General features: G+C 38.8%; 2 protein-coding genes across 3 annotated transcripts in view; one reads left to right on the top strand and one right to left on the bottom strand.

Moving 5' to 3' along the window:
• IARS2 (isoleucyl-tRNA synthetase 2, mitochondrial) overlaps positions 1-10,356 on the top strand; it is a 30,873-nt gene extending 20,517 nt beyond the window's left edge. Inside the window, exons 15-23 of the mRNA XM_009894344.1 lie at positions 3,521-3,629; positions 4,418-4,520; positions 5,498-5,623; positions 6,032-6,163; positions 6,818-6,924; positions 7,902-8,047; positions 8,207-8,397; positions 9,863-10,007; positions 10,130-10,356. Of these exons, the coding sequence (XP_009892646.1) occupies positions 3,521-3,629; positions 4,418-4,520; positions 5,498-5,623; positions 6,032-6,163; positions 6,818-6,924; positions 7,902-8,047; positions 8,207-8,397; positions 9,863-10,007; positions 10,130-10,281 (1,211 nt within the window). The 3' untranslated portion in view covers positions 10,282-10,356. The remainder of the gene's footprint in view (positions 1-3,520; positions 3,630-4,417; positions 4,521-5,497; positions 5,624-6,031; positions 6,164-6,817; positions 6,925-7,901; positions 8,048-8,206; positions 8,398-9,862; positions 10,008-10,129) is intronic.
• Positions 10,357-12,088: 1,732 nt separating this feature from the next.
• RAB3GAP2 (RAB3 GTPase activating protein subunit 2 (non-catalytic)) overlaps positions 12,089-20,019 on the bottom strand; it is a 46,968-nt gene continuing 39,037 nt past the window's right edge. For both annotated transcript variants that reach the window (XM_009894306.1, XM_009894305.1), the window contains exons 26-35: positions 19,857-19,963; positions 18,769-18,835; positions 17,951-18,021; positions 15,753-15,788; positions 15,099-15,173; positions 14,637-14,855; positions 13,790-13,879; positions 13,487-13,705; positions 12,658-12,816; positions 12,089-12,367 (exon numbers count right to left, since the gene is read on the bottom strand). In XM_009894306.1, the coding sequence (XP_009892608.1) occupies positions 12,221-12,367; positions 12,658-12,816; positions 13,487-13,705; positions 13,790-13,879; positions 14,637-14,855; positions 15,099-15,173; positions 15,753-15,788; positions 17,951-18,021; positions 18,769-18,835; positions 19,857-19,963 (1,190 nt within the window). In that variant the 3' untranslated portion in view covers positions 12,089-12,220. The remainder of the gene's footprint in view (positions 12,368-12,657; positions 12,817-13,486; positions 13,706-13,789; positions 13,880-14,636; positions 14,856-15,098; positions 15,174-15,752; positions 15,789-17,950; positions 18,022-18,768; positions 18,836-19,856; positions 19,964-20,019) is intronic.

The following is a 20,019-nucleotide window of genomic DNA, read 5'->3' as shown; positions in this document are numbered from 1 at the left end:
TGCCAGTTCCGGTCTCGCAAAAATAAGCTGTTCCCTCCAACGTCCCTGCAACTTGCAGAACTTAGGCCTGAGTTTTCACTGGACTTGAACAAACTGTGTCTGAGCTTATTAAAGGAGATGGAGCAGTTATAAAGTTCATCCTTTTAGCTGATGGTCACACAGATTGCTCTCAAAACATACGGCAGGTTGGGAAGAGGGCGGGGAGGAAGAAGAGGGGAGCGAGATTCTGCTATATGAGGTTTTTGAACAGGTTAAAGGAATTGCTCGGCGACAGCGAGCTCAGTGGCCTAAATCATAGGTCGCATGCATACAGTTGTATTTCTAACGCTTGCCCTGCTGCCTTTGCTACCAGAGACAGGGCATAGTTCTGAAGGAAATGACTTAAACTTGCTCTTTTTTCATTAAATTAGAGTTGGCTTCCTTTTTCCAGCCTAGGTGTATCAAAGGTGCCACTTCGAACTAAATGACAGATTAACCAAACTGTTCTACATCAGCAGTGTAGCAGCTAGGAAGGTGTGACTTACACACTAAGATCAAATATTTAGCTACTGTAGTCACAAAACCAAAACTGAGCAGTTATAACTAGATTGTGCGTAAAATAAATACCACCCTGCTTACACCACTGAGAGCGGATCCACATGTGCAGCGCCCTCTGAAAAACCCCACTGCTACTAAAGCTTTTTTGGGCTACGGTTTGCTTCATTGACGCTCTGTTTGCCTAACGCTGTTTTCACTGAACGGTTTATTGTTGTGCTATCAAATCGTGTTTATTTCTTGCTACATATGCCTCAAATATTTTTTGGAAGAACTGTTTCCATATTCTTTTAGGCAAAGTTAAAATTTTAAACCGGAATGCTTCATACATGAATAAACTCATTTTCACAGTCCTGCTGTGAGGTAGAAGAGTGTTAATACCCTGCCTCCAAAAGGAAGGTGTGGTAAAAGCAAAATCTGGTTCAAAAGTGTTGGCTGATTTTTGAATGCTCAATGCTGCAGTGCCTGCGACTTTTTTTTTTTTTTTCTCCTTTTCTTTCTTTGAAGTTACTTTGTGTTCAATGCTTTTTTTTTCAGTAGCTGTCTTTGGAGTATTTGTAGAGAATTCTTTTCTGTCTTAAAATTCTCTTACAGGTCTTGACATTTTCCTTGTGGGCAGAGTGCCATCTGCACTACAAACTTAAGATTATTATTTTTCAAAATATTTCATATAAAAATGCACACTGGACTGTATTGCGATGCCATATGCCGTTGGTAGAAGTCACACAGCTTTTTAACCATAGTTTTGTATTGCAATGATAGTTTTCAGCATCATAATTTTTTTTCCCTATCTTATTGGCTAATATTTAACGAATGAATGTGATTATTTTACAACTTGCCTATCTAAGTGTTTAAACTTTTGTGCTGACTGAGAGACTTGAATTTATCTTAGCTGATTCATTCCTGGTATTAAAATACAATACGTTTAATCTAAAAGTCAAAGTCTGTAAGATCAAAGATACGGAATCTTGAAATCCAAACCGGAAAGATCATAAATTGTAATTCTCTTTAATGACCTATGTACTATACCTCAGTGTAAAATAAACAACTGAGAAGTTTCTTCTGGGTTGTTGGACGTACCCTTCCATTTACAAAGAAACACGCTCACTGTTCTAATTAATTTGTATATAACCATTGCAACTTTAATCAAACTGAGGTAGGGGAGCTACCCCTTCACTTAAAAGGCAGGCTTGGTATATGCAAAACTCGAGTTTGTATTTTACAGAGATAAAATGTTCAGGGCTCCATTAACTTTGTAAGCTACGGTAGCCAGCCTGCCAGAGGTACTAGTTCCTGTCAGAAAAGACCAATACAGTTTGCTACTTGTAATCAGTTGTTTGTTTAAATTCTTCTCTCCTCTAAGTTGTAACTACTGGCATTTCCATTAAAAGTTCAGTTCTCTAAAGCCAGTGGTTAGTAAACTAGTTGTACATAAGAAATGTGCTGCTGCTGCCGTTACAGATTTCCTACTGTTATTTTCTTCCTTACCACAAATATCCTTTTTTTTAATCTTGTCCTCACAAGTATTTCTGTGTTGTTAATGCAAAGGGTAATCCCTACTTATTCTACTTTTAAAACCCAAACTCTTTGTAGATTTTCTTGAAGGAATAAACAAATATGTTAAAAACCGTAACATCCACCCACACAGTTTTCCTGTGCTAGCTGGAACTGCATGGCCTTGACCTTTGTAATGTTGAACTTCCTTTTATTGCAGGATGGATCTAAATATCGAAACTTCCATTAAGTTAAACAAATAAATCAAGTGTGTCAGCAGCAGAAAGAAGCATTGTCTCAGGGGTCCTAGGAGGAGGATAAAAGGGAGCTAGTAGATAAAAACTGAGTAGAGAAACTTTTGTCTGAATATCTGGAAAATTACACCACCGACTTTTAGAATCAAAACTAAATTCCTGCCAAGTATGCGTATAAGTTACACGTTTCTAGGCTTTGACTTGTATGTTCTGCTGTGCTCAATGTTATTCTGTTCTTACTCTGCTGGTGACCTGTCTGGGATTGTTTAGGACGAGGAGGGACTTCTTGACTCAACAAATCTTGTACCCGTATGTTCAGTGCCTGAATTCCACCAGTAAAGCCATTAAAGCTTTGCCGCCCCCTTTCCGCCCCTTGGGAAAGCAGGGTGTGCTCTTCTGCTTTTAATGTGCAGTCAGCTAATACCCACTCTGTCTGCCTTGTAGCCCAGTTTTTTTCTCTAATGCCAAGAGGAATTAGCTCCAATTAGCTCCAATTGTTCTTCTCCAGCATTCCTTTTTCTTTGTGTATTTATAGAGAATAATATTTCTGCTCAGCCTTCACCTGGATAAGATAAAGAAGCCAGGCTCCTCCAGACCCCTCTCTCCACAACAGGCTTTCTGTTTCCCTTGTTGTCTTAACCCTTTCCTGAAATTTTTAATCTTCCTGGAACACCAGTGACCAGAAATGTAAATTCTGTCGCAGGTGAGCTGCAGTCACTGCCAAAGCTTCCTGGGCTCATCCAAAAATACCTGGTGCCTGACATAGGCTGATCAGGCACATTGCATCTGTGACCTCTATCCTGAGTAATTCCCAACTGATGAAGTTTCAGGTTGTTGCATGGATATATTTTTTTTTTTATTAATTCCAAAGTATGTGGTCTTTTCTTGGGTCCTTCAGTTGGTTTAGGAATACTTGGAAAGTGTTTCAAGAACTTCTTATGAAGTGCTCTGAGCATGATAGCTTCTGTTTTCAAAACTTTTTATTTTGTTTGGGGGGAAAGCAAACTTATTTGTTAAATTTTGGAGTTCAGCGAGTCTTTGATTTTAAAAAAAATTGTGATACTAACAAATCAGGTGTATCGTGTTTGAGTAACCATACAGTATTTGTAAAAGCAACTTACCTACTGGCTTTAAAGAGCAGAGTAAGTTTTAGTAATCACTTTCAAAGACTTTGTTAAGTGTATTAATTGTTTGAAGATACAGGGTGATACTTTAAAAAAAATCTTCTGTTTTTAAAGGTGCAGAGCAAAGAGCAGATACATACCTTGAAGGGAAAGACCAGCTGGGAGGTTGGTTTCAATCCTCTCTATTAACTAGTGTGGCAGCAAGGAAAAAAGCACCATATAAGTAAGTACAAGGTTTGCAAACACATTGCTTGTTCATTTATTAAATATTGGACTTATGATAGCATGGCAGTAGTATATAAATAGGAGGAACCAAGCCATTATTAAGTATATGATTTATATTCTTACATTTTCAGTATAAAGCTTTTCTCAGGTTAGACTGTAACGCACGTAATTTAATTTTTTTTTCCATCATAATTTTAACAGATATTTTCTTTCTCAGTCATTCAGGTATATCCTATTACACTCTCAGATACAGGTCTGTTCTTTTGCCATCTCTCTCACTCCCATAATCAAAGGGATTATTACGGGAGGTGCACGATGAAAATCTCTTAAGATCATTGACTTGTGAGTTGAATGTTGGGCTGTAAGGAATTCAGAATCGCTGTGTCCGTGTCTTATGCTGGAGCTGTGACATACTGTTTGTCTCCTGGTAGATGAAAAGCATAGGAAAGGTTAATGCGGGGCAGAAGCAAGGAGGTTGTGCAATTTGGAGAAATGTATTGGCTTAAAGAGTAAATAATACTTTAGTCTAATTCATCTGAAATACATGTTCCCTGGATATCTGCAAACAATCTGTTGCTCACATGGCAGAAGTAAAGGAGGAAAATAAATTAGTATGCGCTATTCGGATGGTAGCACAGTATATTCATGGTTGCTTGAACTCGACAGATGAATCCTCAGGCTTGCCAAAGATAGAGGATTTCTGTATGTTTTCACACAAATATCCTCATTAGAAATGTATTCTTAACATAGATTATTTTTTTTTTTTCACTAAAATTTTTTCTTCAGGACTCTGGTAGTTCATGGATTTACTCTTGGGGAGAAAGGGGAGAAGATGTCTAAATCGATTGGCAACGTGGTTGACCCTGATGTAGTAATCAATGGAGGCGAAGTAAGTCAAGCTCTTGAGTTTCTTAGAATCGCTAGTTACAATCTTTTACTACGAGATTCTGCAACTGACTTGTGGCATGTTTTTTCTGAACAGCTGTCTTGTAGCAGAACTCTGTGAAGCTTTTCTAAAGACTTTGGCCACACTGCACCTCCATTTGGCTGGAGTAAAAACCTTGAGTTGTTTTGCTTCAGCTGTGGTGCCTGAAAAAAAACAACTTTGTTTTGTGCTAAAAGAAAATAAACTTTGTAGGAAGTGTAGAATGGTTCCTTTTTACTTGGGAACACTGTTGATGGAATGACAGAGAGGGATTTAAAAAAAAAAAAAAAATAATTAACCTTTGCTTTCAAACTGAAACCTACAAGCTGGGCCTAGCAGTAGAGCAGTCAGAGCAGCAGTTCACCCCAGCAGTCCGCCTGCCTGGGCTCTTTATTGACTTTGGAAACTTGCTTCATTCCATGGTCAGCGAGGTTGCACTGCAGGTGATGCTCTGGATTTTTTTTTTTTTTTTCCCCTCCGCAGTCCTGCTGTTGCTCTTTTTGAGGCTGCTAAGCAGACTTTGCAGCTCCCTAGACAAAAGAATCAATCCTTACTTACCTGATTCAGTAAAACACACAATAGTTTCTATCGTTTCAAAAAGGAGAAAAGCCATTTTCAGAGTTGAAAACAGTCTGAAGGGGGGAAAAAAGTACGTAGTTTTAGATATTAATGTTACTCTTTTAATACTGTGTTCAAAGGATTCAAGGCTGAAAGATGAGTTTATCTCAATTTATCTGAGTTCTAGCATTGCCTGTACACAGGCTGCTGCGAGTATATATTGTAGCCCTGGCTCTACAGTAAATTTTGCTAAAAGAGGGTAAGGGCCTCCAAATACAGTGGTCTTCTGGGCACACTTGCAGGTATATTCACAGAATTGCGCTGCTCACCATGCTGCAGGACCACCAGCAGTTTTACTTGTGTGCCTTTCTGTCTCTACTTAGGATCACACCAAGGATCCTCCATACGGTGCCGATGTTCTCCGCTGGTGGGTGGCAGAATCGAATGTTTTTACTGAGGTGTTGATTGGGCCCGTTGTACTTAATGCTGCAAGAGATGATATCAACAAGGTAAGAGCCAAATATGCTAACGCTCTTCGTTCTAATGACAGGTCCTCTTCATATTTGGTTTTGTGTTGGCTGAGTAGAATTCATTGCCAAGCTTTTCTCTCTTTAGACGAAAGGAAGCTTTTCCAAACTCATTTAGGTAGGTACCACTGCTTTTTACATCTGTGGATCAAACAGTAAAGTGTACTAAGGAAAAGATTGGGTTTTGTAGCATGCTTCGGTAACAGCCAGTCTTGTCTTTACTTTTCTGTAGGTCATTTTGGCCTATGTTCTTCATGGTATTTTTGTAACTATTCAAACAATCATTTTGAAAAACAGCCAACTTTAGTTAATTCATTATAGAATATTACCGTTTTGTGTTTCATGTAAAGTGCAGGCCATTAATGTTTAATTTGTCTGGTTTGTTCCTAGCTTCGGAATACGCTACGCTTCATGCTGGGAAACATGGCTGGCTTCAATCCAGAAACCGATTCCATCCCTGCTTCAGATATGTACATAGTAGATCAATACATGCTGCATTTACTGCAAGATTATGGCAGCAAGGTAGGCATAAATTGCGTTTAGATGAATATATACGTAAAGGTTTTCATTGGTTATACCCTCTAGGGAAAATTCTTTAAGTGTATGAGTAAAGAGTATATCTCGAGTAGGCAAATGACGACCACAAAGGTTTCTTTCGTGCAATGTGCACTCCCTTAAGCCTGTTTCAACTTTTGAGAGGAAGGGTTTGTTTTGAACATTCTTAACTGGGTTTTGACATCGGCTAGTTTTTCCTGCTCCCCACCCACCCAAGGCCTCAAATTGGAAGTCTTTAGAAATGGTTTGAATAGGATATAAAAAACAAAACAAAACAAAAAAACCACCCAACTTCTAGAGCTTTGAAAATCTGCTGTAGTCCAAAATTTAGTAATTTCTGTCGCTCAGAACCGTTCTGCTGAATGAGAAAGTACGGGCATAATTTCTGGGGTTCCCTCTGTCCTCTTCCCTCAACTTTGAATTGAAATTATTTCTTTGTCCTAATTGTTCACTGAGTTAACTCCCCCCCTCCCCCCAACAACCTGTTAAAGAAAAGATTCTCCCAAACTTTGTGTCACTTATCACAGTTTCTGGAAGTTCAGGTTTGTTGGGGGTTGTCATTGTGTGCCATGTGATGAAAATTGGTACACTGTTCTTATCTCTCTCTTCTCCCTCTCCCAGGTTACAGAAGCATACAAAGAATATGATTATAGCAAAGTTGTTCGATTATTGCAAGCATTCTGTTCCAGAAACTTGTCAAACTTCTATTTCAGCACAATCAAAGACAGGTAAGTTCATTACTGCTGCCTTTAAAAGGGAAAAAACAAGTTAATCAGTTTGAGACAGAGGTAATAACATTCTAGGCAAATGTTGAGCGAATACAGCTGTCTCAAAGAACACTTCACGGTTACGTATTGTGCTGTAGTGCAGTAAAGCACCCGGGTGAAGGCTCAGCTGCTTTCAGCCGAGTATTTTCATCATCAGTGTGCTTCTATATTCTGTCCACTTGGGGCACAGAGTCATTTTGAAAGGTAATCAAATGTACACATTTAAAAATAAATACAAATTTCAAAGATAGGTTCTTGGATCTGTACTTCCACCTGGAAGTGTGTGCATCTGAATTTGGGAGGGTAGGGGGAAGGGCTTCTAGCACTTGTCTGGGCAACCTAATGTCTTTTACTGATCTAAAAACAGATAAAAGAATCCTAAGGAGGTGACCGATTGATAGCTTTGTAAATTTTGAAAGGGCTGTTTCATGGAGGGAGGAGGTGGGGAGTTATACTGATTGGGGTTTATGCTTATCTTTAGTTTCCGGAATACAAGTAAGGGTGGAGGGGAGAGGATGGGGACAGACAAAAGCCCTAATGCTGAATTTGATAGATGAACTAGAACAAAGGGCTTACAGTGCTGCAGGCTCACCTTTGAGAAAAGATTCTCTTCTATACAAATGAAGCAAATTAACACACCATGTACAAAATCTCCTTTCCTATAGCAAAGTGTGACTTCACAGAATCACAGAATGGTCAGGGTTGGAAGGGACCTCTGGACATCATCTAGTCCAACCCCCAACTTCATCTGCAAATGGTCCTGTGGTACCTATACCACTGTCCTCACCTGGGAAGGGCAATTGGGAAAAGCTTTCCTTGGAACGGGAAGCTAGGTCAGGCTTCTCTCCTTTCAATGACAGTCTAGAAAGTATGGCTCTTGAGCAAGAACAGTAGCATGAACGTACAAATACTTTCCAGCTTTCATCTCTGTCTTGCAGGCTCTATTGTGAAGAAGAAAAAGATCCGAAGCGTCGTTCATGTCAAACTGTGCTAGCAGAGGCTTTAGACGTAGTAGTCCGATCCTTTGCGCCAATTCTTCCTCACTTGGCAGAGGAGGTTTTCCAGCACCTCCCTTATAAGAAAGGTAAAACACATAATTTCTAACAAATTCTTTTAGTGCACTATTTAATTGCGCGGTTAAAAGAAATGCAAATACAGAGATAGGCCATTCTTTTTTTATTCATTTAATAAACACTTGACTAGAAAGACACTAAATTAAAAATTCCTTTGCTTTGCTTTCAAGGCTCAGAGGGTGTGTTTCGTACTGGCTGGATTAACGCAAGCTCAGCATGGAAGAAGCCTGGCATTGAGGAAGCAATAGAAGGTGCATGCGCAATGAGGGACTCTTTCCTTGGGTCCATCTCTGGCAAGAATGCTTTGGAATATGAAGTCATCATTGTAATTGAGCCTGGATTGCTGTTTGAATTAATGGAGGTACAAAAATGCAACTAAGAATAGTGTTGTCTGTGCAAAAAATACTAATTCCTGTAAACTTTCTTCTGCTTTGTACTTGCCAGAAAATCATGGCATGGTTGAGGTTGGAAGGGACTGTTGCAGATGGTATAGCCCAAGCCCCTTGCTCAGGCTGGTTCAGCTAGAGCAGGTTGCCCAGTGTTGCATCCAGTTGGGTTTTGAATACTCTATGGATGGAGATTCTGCAGCCACTCTGGGCTATCTGTGCCAGTGTTTGACCACCCTCACAGTAAAAAAAGTGGGCTTGGGTTTTCTTAGAGTTTCCTCTTTCAATTTCTGTCTGTTGCCTCTTGTCCCGTCACTGGTCACCACTGAAAACACCTGGCTCCATCTTCCTTACACCCTGCCATCAGGTACTTTATATGTTAATAAGATCCCCCTGAGCCTTCTCTTTTCTGGGCTGAACAGTCTGAACTTCCCAGCCTCTCTTCAGACAAGAGATGCTCCACTCAATCGTCATCTTTATGGCCCTCTGCTGGACTCACACTGTAAGTTCACATCTCCCTTTTACTGGGGAGCTCAGAACCGGACCCAGCACTGCAGATGTATCTCACCAGGGCTGAGCAGTGAGGAAGGATCACCTCCCTCAACCTGCTGGCAGCGCTCTTCCTGGTGCAGCATCCTAATGCAGGATGCTGCTGGCCTTCTCTGAGCCAGCGTATTGTGGGCTCATGGTCAGCTGCTTGTCCACCAGGAGGACACCTTCTCCGCTAAGCTGCTTTCCAGCCAGTTGGCCCTCAGTGTGGACTGGTGCCTGGAGCTGTCCCTCCCTGTGGGCCAGACTGGGCGTTTCCTTATATTGAACTTCATGAGATTGCTGCTAGCCTGGTACAGTCCCTCTGAATGACAGTGCAGCCACTCCTCTGAGCACTGTCTCATCAGTAAACTTGCTAAGGGTATGCTCTGCCCCATCATCCTGGTTATTAATATCTTAAACAGTACTGGACCCCATACTGACCCACACTACTAGTGACTGGCCTCCACCTCTGGGCTCCTCTGTGCTCTTCCAAAGGAATTTGCTTCCTTGATGTGAGGGTCAAAGGAACTTGGAAACTTCTGCAGAGGGAACCTTGGACACTGCAGTTCCAAATCTCTACTCTTACTCCTGGTAGGAATTAATAAATTAGACTCCTGGTTCAAATCATCCACTCTGGTTGGGAACCACTGTCTTAGCATGTGTTTTAATCCATCTTAGAGCTTGCAGTGGGTAGACCTCAGTTTTGCTGCTGGATTTAAACAATTTCATATATGCATACATTTAGGCACACATGTATGTGCAAACTTGTGCTCTCTTCATGACAAGGCAATGACAGCTGTTGCAATCACATACACCTTAGTTCTACTTTTGCTTTAATGTTTTTGAAGAGGAGGATGCTGAGGAACAAAAAACAAGTTGCAAGTCTGAAAATTAACTCTCTCCCCTTAGGCACTGCAGGCTGAAGAAACTTCTAGTGTTTCACAGCTGAATGAAATAATGATGGCTTCCCAGACAACCCTGCTGAGTGAGCTGCCTAAAGAAACACCTGCAGATGCAAACATCATTAAAGGGACGTTTCTGATTAACTTGGAAGGTAGGAGAACTATTTGAGAGGCTGCTGTGCTAAGCAGCTGGTTCTTTTCTGCACTACAACATAGTTTGTTCACTTCCTATGTCGCACCTATGCAACCTCAGTAATAATGCTTTCTTTAACAGGTGGTGATATCCGTGAAGAATCTTCATACAAAGTTATAGCCCTACCTATTGCCAAAGCAAAATGCCCACGCTGCAGGCGCTACACTTCCGATTCTTTGAGCACTCCCTGCCCACGGTGCCTGAAAGTCATTTCTGGAAAAGGGAGCACGTGAAGATGAAGCCTATGCACAAGCTGCTCCAAAGCTATGACTATTGAAGTATACAAAAGCGGTGGCTAGCCAGAAGGTGTACCAATGCCTGTAGAAGCAAATGCTTAAGCCCCAGCCTGAGCAGAATTATCCTGGGTTTTAGGGGCAACCTTATGTATATATACCTAACTGTGTATATGACTTTTCAGCTTAATAAAAAGGTTGGTTCAAAATAACTGACCAATTTACTTGTTTTTAGCAACCTGTATTCTTTTGAAGTTCACTTCTCTGTAAGTGAAACAGCTACTGTTCAAGTTTGATACCATCAGCAGGTAGTGCTACAGCATCCCAAAGAACCAGTCTTCTCTCCACTGGAGTGTCTATTCCTCTTGCAAAGCAGAAGAGAAGAAGAAAAGGTGGTGAACTACCATTCCCTCAAAAGCAGGAAAAAACCACAATGAAACCTCAAATTTTATTTAATCAATTTACACAAATCCACAGCAAATTAGACACAAAATAGCACTATATACAGAGTATTACTTACAATACATTACAGATTTGATTTGTGTAGTGTGTCAGCTCTGACGTGATACTCAGTTACAGTAAAATCCTTTACACAGCTGTACCAGGATAGAGGAATGTAATGCAACTAAGAAACATTTCTGGGTTTTCTCAGGTTCCATGATGACCAAATCTCTGGCACACTCACTTCTGCAGGAGTTTGAAGTGCTGTCAGGCAAGGTAGGAAAGTCACCTTAGATGACAGCAGCACATACTTCAGAAAAATAAGACCAAACTCTGCCTCGAGTGAGGCAGAATGCTGTGAATGTTTCTTACATACAATGCAAGAGGAGCAGGTTACAAGACGGAGCTAGTAATTTCAACTGACTTCAAGACAAAAACAGTTTACACAATTTCTTTTTTCTCTCCTGGCTTCCTTTAAGTAGAAAGTAAACAGTACTTACTGATGCAAGATAATTATGTTTAATACCACTCCAATAGTGAAGATAGTCACTGTATGTTTCCCTGTATGTACCATAAAGAAAAGTGTGGGTTTTTAAGGCTAAAGTACTCAGTACTGTAGATCCTCAGTGAAGTTGGGTCAACTATTTAAGCAGTTTTTGACTACGGGTTAACATGTGCAGAGATTTATAGCATACTACATTTTCTACTGTGATAAGATGGGGCAACAATCTTACAATAAGACATTCCTCAGCCTACTTAAACTCAGCAGAGCTTAATAATAAAGGAGAGGGATGTAAATCCAGTTTTAGCTGAAGCCCAGCACCCTAGAGACAATACTGGGAGATCCAGGCTAAAAGATGAGTCCATATTTGTGTCTGGAGAACGGGATTCTCCCTCCCAAGCTGTTTCTAACGTGGGCTGTTCTCCCTTTGCATAAGGCCCCAGCAAGTTTCATCCCGTGTCTAGTGCGGTCGTCATTGTCACGTATAATGCAGTTACAAGGCGTGAGCCCAACACCAGCTCTAGCTTCTGAAAAAGCACTATTGGCTTTACATGGTAACTTCAGAGACTAAAGTTTTTCTCGGATGTAATTCAACAGCTTGTTTTGAAAAACAAATCGTACATGGAACATTGAAACTGCAGCAGTTACTGCCAGCACGAGATACAGGATTTCACAAGATGTGATTTTGTAAATAGACTAAAACTGCTGTCAAATATACCCAATTTAAACTATCGCAAAAAGCACTCAAGTCAGAAATAAATAACAAAGCATTTCAGCTACTGACAAGTGTACTAGAAACTAAACAGCTTTGTACTAGTGCAGAATTTAAAATATACTCCAATTTAAAATTACCGTCTGAAATTCTGGGATGGGGAGCGTTGTTCTTTTCGTTATTTAACATGAGCCACACCGAAGTTTCTTTCGGTAAAGTTCAGCCTCGTTGTGTAAAATCATGCACGATACCACTATATAGCAGGACTGCGCTAACCAGCAACGTCATGATGAGATGGCTTCTACAGCCTCTATGAGGTTCAAGGCGAGGCTGTACTGCCCGTGGTTCTCCGGTAAGTGCTCTATCACTTTGTTAACTAGTTTAACTGTTGTTGCAATTGGCACTTCTACATTTTGAAGTTCCTGGGGGTCCTGTATAAAAGAATAAACACAGCATTAGAGTAATTTTACAGATGATCATCTGCATATAAGCCCTCCTGAACTTGTATAAAGCATGTTGCTAAGGTTAATTAACTCAATTAAGCTGATGCTTTGAGCCATGAAACTGCTTTACTCTTCATGAAACAGAACTGGCATCAGGAAAAACGAGAACAAATTCTTGTTTCCATTAGTAAGAAAGGGCCATTCAGATGTAATCTCTGTCTTGATGAACAGAAGCATCTGAAAAATCAACCTGTTTTCCTAAATCGAGCTTAACTTACCATAGCTTTGAGCCAAGTACACAGTGTTGGAGGAAGCCGAGCGAGGAGTTCCATACCCTCCTTTGTCTGCACGTGAAGTAAAGCGAAGGCCAGTCTCTGTCCAGCCAGTATGAGCAGCTGTGATGCAAGCACTTCTTTGTCAGTCACCTGAAGAAAGGCCTGAAAATAGAAATATAATATAAGGAACTAGAACCCATTTCCACATGACACAGCTCATTTACCTGGAGGCTTGAAAAGCTGTATCAAAAGCAGCTTCTCAATACTAAAAGGACAGATAGTTTTGAGACTGTTTCTTGCGTTACCTGTTATTGTAATAAAGCATGTTATTAAAAGCTTCAGAACAGCAGAAGAGTGAACAATGGCAGAGAATTACTCTGTACTTTACACAGTGATTAGCATGAGCACAGATCTGTTTTACAGTTCAGCAACATATTCCTAACTCCCATATAATCTCATTTGCTTTTCCTCTCAAGAAAAGGATTTTCATGTCCAAGGACTAGTAAAATTTTCCTAAAACAAGAGATTCCTGAAACTATCAAACAGAGTAAAATAAAGAAGGCTGTACTGGTTTAGACCAGTGCTACAATGCCCTATCATGTTTCCACTAGTTGCTATATGCAGATTCTTGTTGGGAAGAAGGAAAATTGAGGGCAATTACTGGTCTAAAAAAGTACTTTTCCAGCCTCTGACTTTTTCAGCCCAGGCATTTTTTGAGCCTGCTAATACTTTGCTAACCCTTCCAGGCATTTAAAGTAAGCGAAAAAGTAATTTTAGCAGAGTATCTGACATAATGCAGTATTGACTCAGAATCGTTAAAAGCTGTTATTACCTCTTCACCAAGATGATCCATCCCGTAACTATACAGTTCACAGACATAATGCCTTTTGACCACATCCTCAGAGATTTGAAGATACTGAGCCAGGTCCACAGCCAAAGTTGGCCAATTCTTCCCCTTCTCAAAAGGAAACAATTCCTCTTCTGAGACTTCTTTGGCCTTTTGTGATGAACACAGTGTTTGAACCGCTGCACTCACAACTTTGACCAAGAACTTGAAAGCAAAAATTGCAGGTTACTTCAGTATTATTTGAAATTTTACAAGTTTAAGAACCTTCAGTACAAAACTTATCCCTACCTGTTGTCGTATGGATAACACGTTTGGATCCATATCCCCACTAGGTAGCAGCTGAATTGAAGTAAGGTCTTTGAAAAACGCGTTTTTGCCCTAAAATTGAGAACAAAGGCAGTACTCAGAGATACAAGGGAATAAAAATAATCCATTTTGATCCAATACTAAGAAGCCTACTAAATCTACACAGTATTACAGGACTATATAATTTTCTCCCCAGCAGGATTTAAGTGACAGTACTTTGTGGTAAAATATTTTTCGAGTTGTAGTGTGGTAGAGCTAGGAGGAGGAAAGTCAATTTGTGGTACCCGCTTTGTCTCAGGGTCAAGCTCCGATTGGAGATACACTGCATTTGAAATGCAGTGACCCTTTTTTTCTTTATTTTTTTTCTTTCCTTTTTTGAGTGGTTTATATGCATTAAATGACAAGCTGTTTATTCTCTTCAAGATGCTCAGAATTCTGGAATAATCATCAGCAATAATGGCTACAACAGTGACACTAACATAACATTTCTGACCTTAAATATTTATGTTTTCTCTGATCTGGCACTTCTCAAAGCAACTAGAAAAACCTGCCATCCAGCATTCTTACCATGCAGTATTTTCAGGCCAGATAATTATTAAGGAGCTGATTTTCAAGCATCTGAGATAACTACAAATCTTTTATTCATAAAGAAAAGCACCAAGTTTAGGTCTCAGCCTGAATTCTGGTGACAACTTCATTAATGCGCCACAGTGACTGAATGTCTTTCAGAAGTTATGCATGAACTGTCTAAAGAGAGAAAACTAGCATATGTTATAGAAACCAAGAGGAAGGATAGCAATATTGAGATGTAAGCTTTCAAAAGACATACCTTGCTATCAAACAGCGAAAGAGGCTTCACGCTCTTCAGAGAAAACCTCATGATGGCGTACAAGATAGTACATAACACAAACTGGTGTTCAACAAGTGGGTAGTGAATGCGTTTCTGCTCAAGGGCGAGTTCTACTATCGATACTGGTCCTTCTACTGACACCCAGGCATCTTCCGTATCTAAGACAGGAGCCTGCATTTCATCGCTACTAACGTCAGCCTGCCAGAGGAACACAGACAAGTAGTCACGCACAAAACGTCATCTATATTGGCCTTGTATGGAAAAGACACAGCTTTACGCACCAGTTCTCCGCAGTGAAATTAAAAAGAAAATTTCATATTGTCTAGGAGTTCATTAATATTTGTCTGAACTGAATAGTACAGAAATTCGTATAACCATATTCTTTAAAATTAAATTTGAATCAATTAGTTCCCTACTTTCTATAGGAAAAAAAAAAATTACCTCGAGCAATGTTTGCAGAAGATCTGAACAGCAGCCAAGAAAAGCTGTCATTGCTGTGTCACCCATACCTACGTCCTGTTAACAAACAGTATGATTTAAATTGTTTCAGCTGGCATTGAAACAGGCTTTTATTAGCTCTGCATGCTTGAGAAGACAGTCCCTGACATAAAACACATTGTTAAGCTCAGTTTATTAACCTATTCTATTTAAAGGTAAACAAATATTCACTGAAGTACAACAAAGAATTAGAACTAACATGAAAAATAGGAATAAAGGTAAAAGTAGACATTTACAATACTGTATCTCTAAGAAAGACTGAATTCCTCAGTTTATCACATCTAGTAAATTTAGTTTTCTGAGCATATCTGTTATCTTCCAAGAAATTTTTAACTAATGAAATTATGCATGAAAAATAATAGTAATTTGTCATGTTATAGTCTCAAGTCTACCTTCTATAATATTTGAAGTTACGCTACTGTTCTAATTTGTTTTGTCAGATAAAGATTAGTTTACATTTCTTAAAATTCATAACATTTTCTCTAGGGTTTCATTTTGAATTTGTCTCAAACTTTCAAAAATAAATCACAAACCAGTACTAAAATTAAGGCATTTTTATTTATTTCTTCCCATTGAGACAAAAGTAGTATTACTTGCCCGTCTGCACAATCTGTCCTTTGGAGCTTTTCCAACCTGTTTTAAAAAAAATATTTCAGTACAATTAAATAGTTTTCACCATAAGGTATCTGTTACACATTTTAACCTTTTATTACTATTTTCCTAATATAAAATGAGAAAATACCTCATTACAGCTACATAACGCAACACATCGCATAGTTTGCTTTCAACAAAAGCTTTGATACAGATCATACAATTCAGAAGTGAACATCACTGATGGCAATACTTAGTTCATCCCTTTTAAAGTCTAGGATTAGAAATAAGGCCCCAAAGTCCTCACTCAGATCTCAAAGGCAGCTAAAAAATTCCCAGCGATTTCTATAATACAGAACTAGAGCTATAATACCAAGCATGATGTTAGAAAGAAACATCGGAGAACAAGGGGAAAGGAAAGGAAGAGTAAATGCTCCAGCATATTCATTGAGATAGAGAAGGTCTAATAAGAACGTTATTACACGGTTTCCATGCTTTGCCTATCTGAATTCTTCAGAAGAGACACCTCAATCATACCTTGTTTAGGAATGCTACTATGAGCTTCAGTTTCTACAAGTTGAATAACATGCTGCACGTGATGAAGCTCATCCACACATCAGTGGAAGCTCTCTCTTCCAGGGCACAAAAAAATATAAAAGTAATGATTACAGTATCCAGGCAGAGTCTAAACAACAGCTGAAGGGAGATTCCAAGGCCCTGAATTACAGGATTATTTAAGCTCCAATTCAAGTGAGCCATCATGCTGTTTCAAATTCTGAAATCAAGACAACTTTCAGCTGTCACTTTTGGGACTGATTAAGCGCCAACAGATTTGGAAACTGTCTTTTTCTGGAAGTTGGCGAGAGATCAGTTGTGTTGCTGCTTCTACAACACAAACCCTGAGGGCTAATTCCCAGCTTTCAAACATATATAAATAACTATTAAAAGTTAGCAACATTTGTTACTACATGGTATTTGTTTGAGGTGGCAGATGTGTGCAAAAACAGTTAGTTAATGAAAACCTTTCTCTCTTCTCCTGCTGGTGTTAATCTAGGCAGAAGTAATGGTGGTGGATTAACATAAAGGCATGCAGAAAAACTGGAAAAGAGTTTTTGCAGAAGAAACACCTACTACAACTGTATACAACTGAGCCTATTTGCTGAAAGGAATGAGGAAGATGATATTCTCCAGTTCTTACAGCACTAAACAAAAAGCAAAAGCAGAAAATGAGAGAAGCAAAGGAAAAGGAAAAAAGATGACAAAATTTTTGAGGTTTTTGTTTGTTGTTGTTGTTTTGGTTGGGTTTTTTTTTGTTTTGTTTTTGTTTTTTAAAAATCACTGTCAACACTTTTCTTTTGCATCTGGACTTTTATGCTGAAAAAACACTTTGCTGCTGTTCTCCATCCTGGAAACCAACAGGCAGATTCTCCTTACCCAATTTAAACAGATCTATCACTTACTGGCAGTACTCTTCCTAAACTGTCTTCCAGTCCTAAACAGAATTGTCTTCCAGTAAACAGATTCACTGCGTATTTATAATCATGAAAAACTGAAGTTGAGCAGGGACAAAAGACTGCTAAGACTCATAGCAAACAAGCTGCCCACTAGAACAGCAGCTGATTTAACAGTGGTAGCGATAGTTAAAAATGCTCAACATCCACAAAATGTTCTGCATTTTGCAGAATAAGAGCTTATATACACAAAACCTGGACCAAAACATTTGGAAAGGCTGCTGCTTGTGGGAACCTGAAAGTTTCATGGCAATAACTTACTAGGAAACAGGCACAGAGAAAACACTTTAAGTTAGTTATTGTTTTCTAATAAAAAATTTTATATACGCACACATACATAGTTTCAAACTGTTTCACAAATACTTTTTATTTAGCAATTACAAGCTAACACTGAGCACGTCTTCAGTACTCATCAGCCAGTGCTGATCAGCTATTACTTAAAGCTGCTTATAGCTGATCATTCCACAGATTTGGTATTTTAAAATATGCATTCCTTAATCAATTCCAAAAGTTAGCTACACAATAAACCAAATAAGCAGGGGTTTTTTGATGCTTAAATCAGATATTCCAAACTTCTTTAAAAAAAAAAAAAAAAAACAAAACCACAAAACAATGGTTTAAAAATACTCATTTCACTTTTCAACTAATAATAAAAATTCATCCTCAAAAATACTGTCACAATATTGCACTCACCTTGTCCATTAGATACGTAGCAGAAGACAGCCTTTTTACTATGAATGTACTCCACATCATCAGAGCGATGCCTAGAACAATAATAAACTTGTAAACTCCAAGTGAATAGAAAAGAGATCTTACAGGTATGGAGTGAAAAGCCATGGGCCAAAGTTTTTAATGGGGGGGATTAAAAAAGGATGATGAATGAACCAAGAAGGAACTGTCAGTTATCCTCACTGCTTTATACTTGGACTTTCCATATCAGATTTCTCAGGAAGAAACACAGTTACAAGTGCAATGAATCATTCGTTACAATTATTATATTATGCAGCCCGGGTTAAACATTGTGGGTACCCGGAAACTTTGGTGGTAAGCCTGAAGGTTTAAGGCGAGTGCTTTAGGCAGAGTGCACCTTATTTGCACACACAGTCTACAGAAAAGACAATTATCATCACATTCACTGAAACAGAGTATCAAGAAATACAGGAAATGCATGAAAAGTCATTGACTGCAATAAGCATGTGCCACTATTTAAATACAAATAAAAAAAGTTTCAGAGCAATTTTATTTCAAAATGTTTTTAGTTAAACACATTAACTTTACCTAACCAACTTATTTTCATGGTTCTGATGGAAACTCAGTTTCAACATGAAAAAGACACTCTTGAATGTCAGCAGAAAGTTTTGGGGTTTGGTTTTTTTTTTTTGTTTTTTTTTAGACAAAATGGCCATCATTACTATGAACTGCATATGTTTATGCTTGTTGAAACACAGTCATTTATTCTGCTGTTTTACAATTTCAACAAAGATAATTTTTAATAATAGCTTCATACTTACCATGCTGAACATGAGCGTTAACGATGCATCTTAGATGATCTATAGACCTAATGAGAAAACATGCTTCCTTATGTAAAACAAAAAAGAACAAGTTATTACATTATTCGGAACTTGTTCTAAATGTAAACTATTGATTCTTAAAGGGCCCAGGTAGATTATTTTGAAGCTACTATTTTTTGACAGTTACAAAACTTGTAAGTTATTCTGATACTGCAGTCTTCTCTGCTACTCTCTGACAAGCATACATGCACGTGGCAAAGTATGTCTCAGTAATCATGAAACACATTGCGATTTCAGCACTATTTTCAGGTCTTTGTTTTAGTATATGTACTGCTAACATACTCTTCGCTGAAAGGTACCTCTACTGACTACAGTGTTTTTCAAATACAAAATCCATTTTTGCTAGAAAGATTAATTTTTACTTCATTTCATTATGATGGAGCAAGGTTTTAGCTATCTCAAAGGAACCGTCCGTTCTATAGCAAGGTGTTATGCTGCACAGACCTAAGGAGTGCTAATTTAAATTTTAATATCATCTGAACTTAGGCGAACATTTTCCAGTATTAGAGAAGCTGTATGACAGCAGTGCAAAAAGGGATTTTTTTTTTTTTTTCCTTTCTCCAATGACAATTCCCAACAGTGGCCAGGGAATCTAACAATAGTCAAGAAATCTCTTTCCTCTTCAAATGGAATGGATTCTAATCTAGCAAATTTAGTATTCTGTGATCTGTTTTAATATATCTAGAACAGATGAAAGGTTCTTTGCTTTTACAGTACTTGACTATATTTTGTACAAGTACAAAACAGTTTAAAACCCTTCTTCATGCCGCTTATTTGAATCCAGTTTTGAAAATATGATAGCTTAGAAACATACGGTCATGTCTTTGCAGGTCCTGAGGCTGAATGGCACCTCACACTCATTTTCTCAATTCAATTTCTGTTTGCCGCTTACCACAGAAAAGTTGTAACTAATATGCTTTCAAAGTCAGTCTTCTGAATGAAAGCTTTTATGAACTATTACAAACTTGTGAAACTGCTTCTATTGAGTTGGTCTTAACCATTACTCCCCACAAATGAAATTCTTTTACCTCTGGGTCCTTATTCCACTGCACTACATATTCCCAACAGCAATGTGCATGGAGTACATCCACTTCAAGACTACACGGAAACTGCTGATAAGCCAATTGCAGCAGCTCTAGAAGAAGAAAATCTGAAGTTACAAGACAGACCTCTTCCCACTATAATTTCTGC

This window comes from Charadrius vociferus, unplaced genomic scaffold, assembly GCF_000708025.1.
Source record: "Charadrius vociferus isolate BGI_N301 unplaced genomic scaffold, ASM70802v2 scaffold261, whole genome shotgun sequence".
In the NCBI taxonomy this organism is placed as follows: Eukaryota; Metazoa; Chordata; class Aves; order Charadriiformes; family Charadriidae; genus Charadrius; species Charadrius vociferus.
This window is presented reverse-complemented; position numbering and strand designations above follow the sequence as displayed.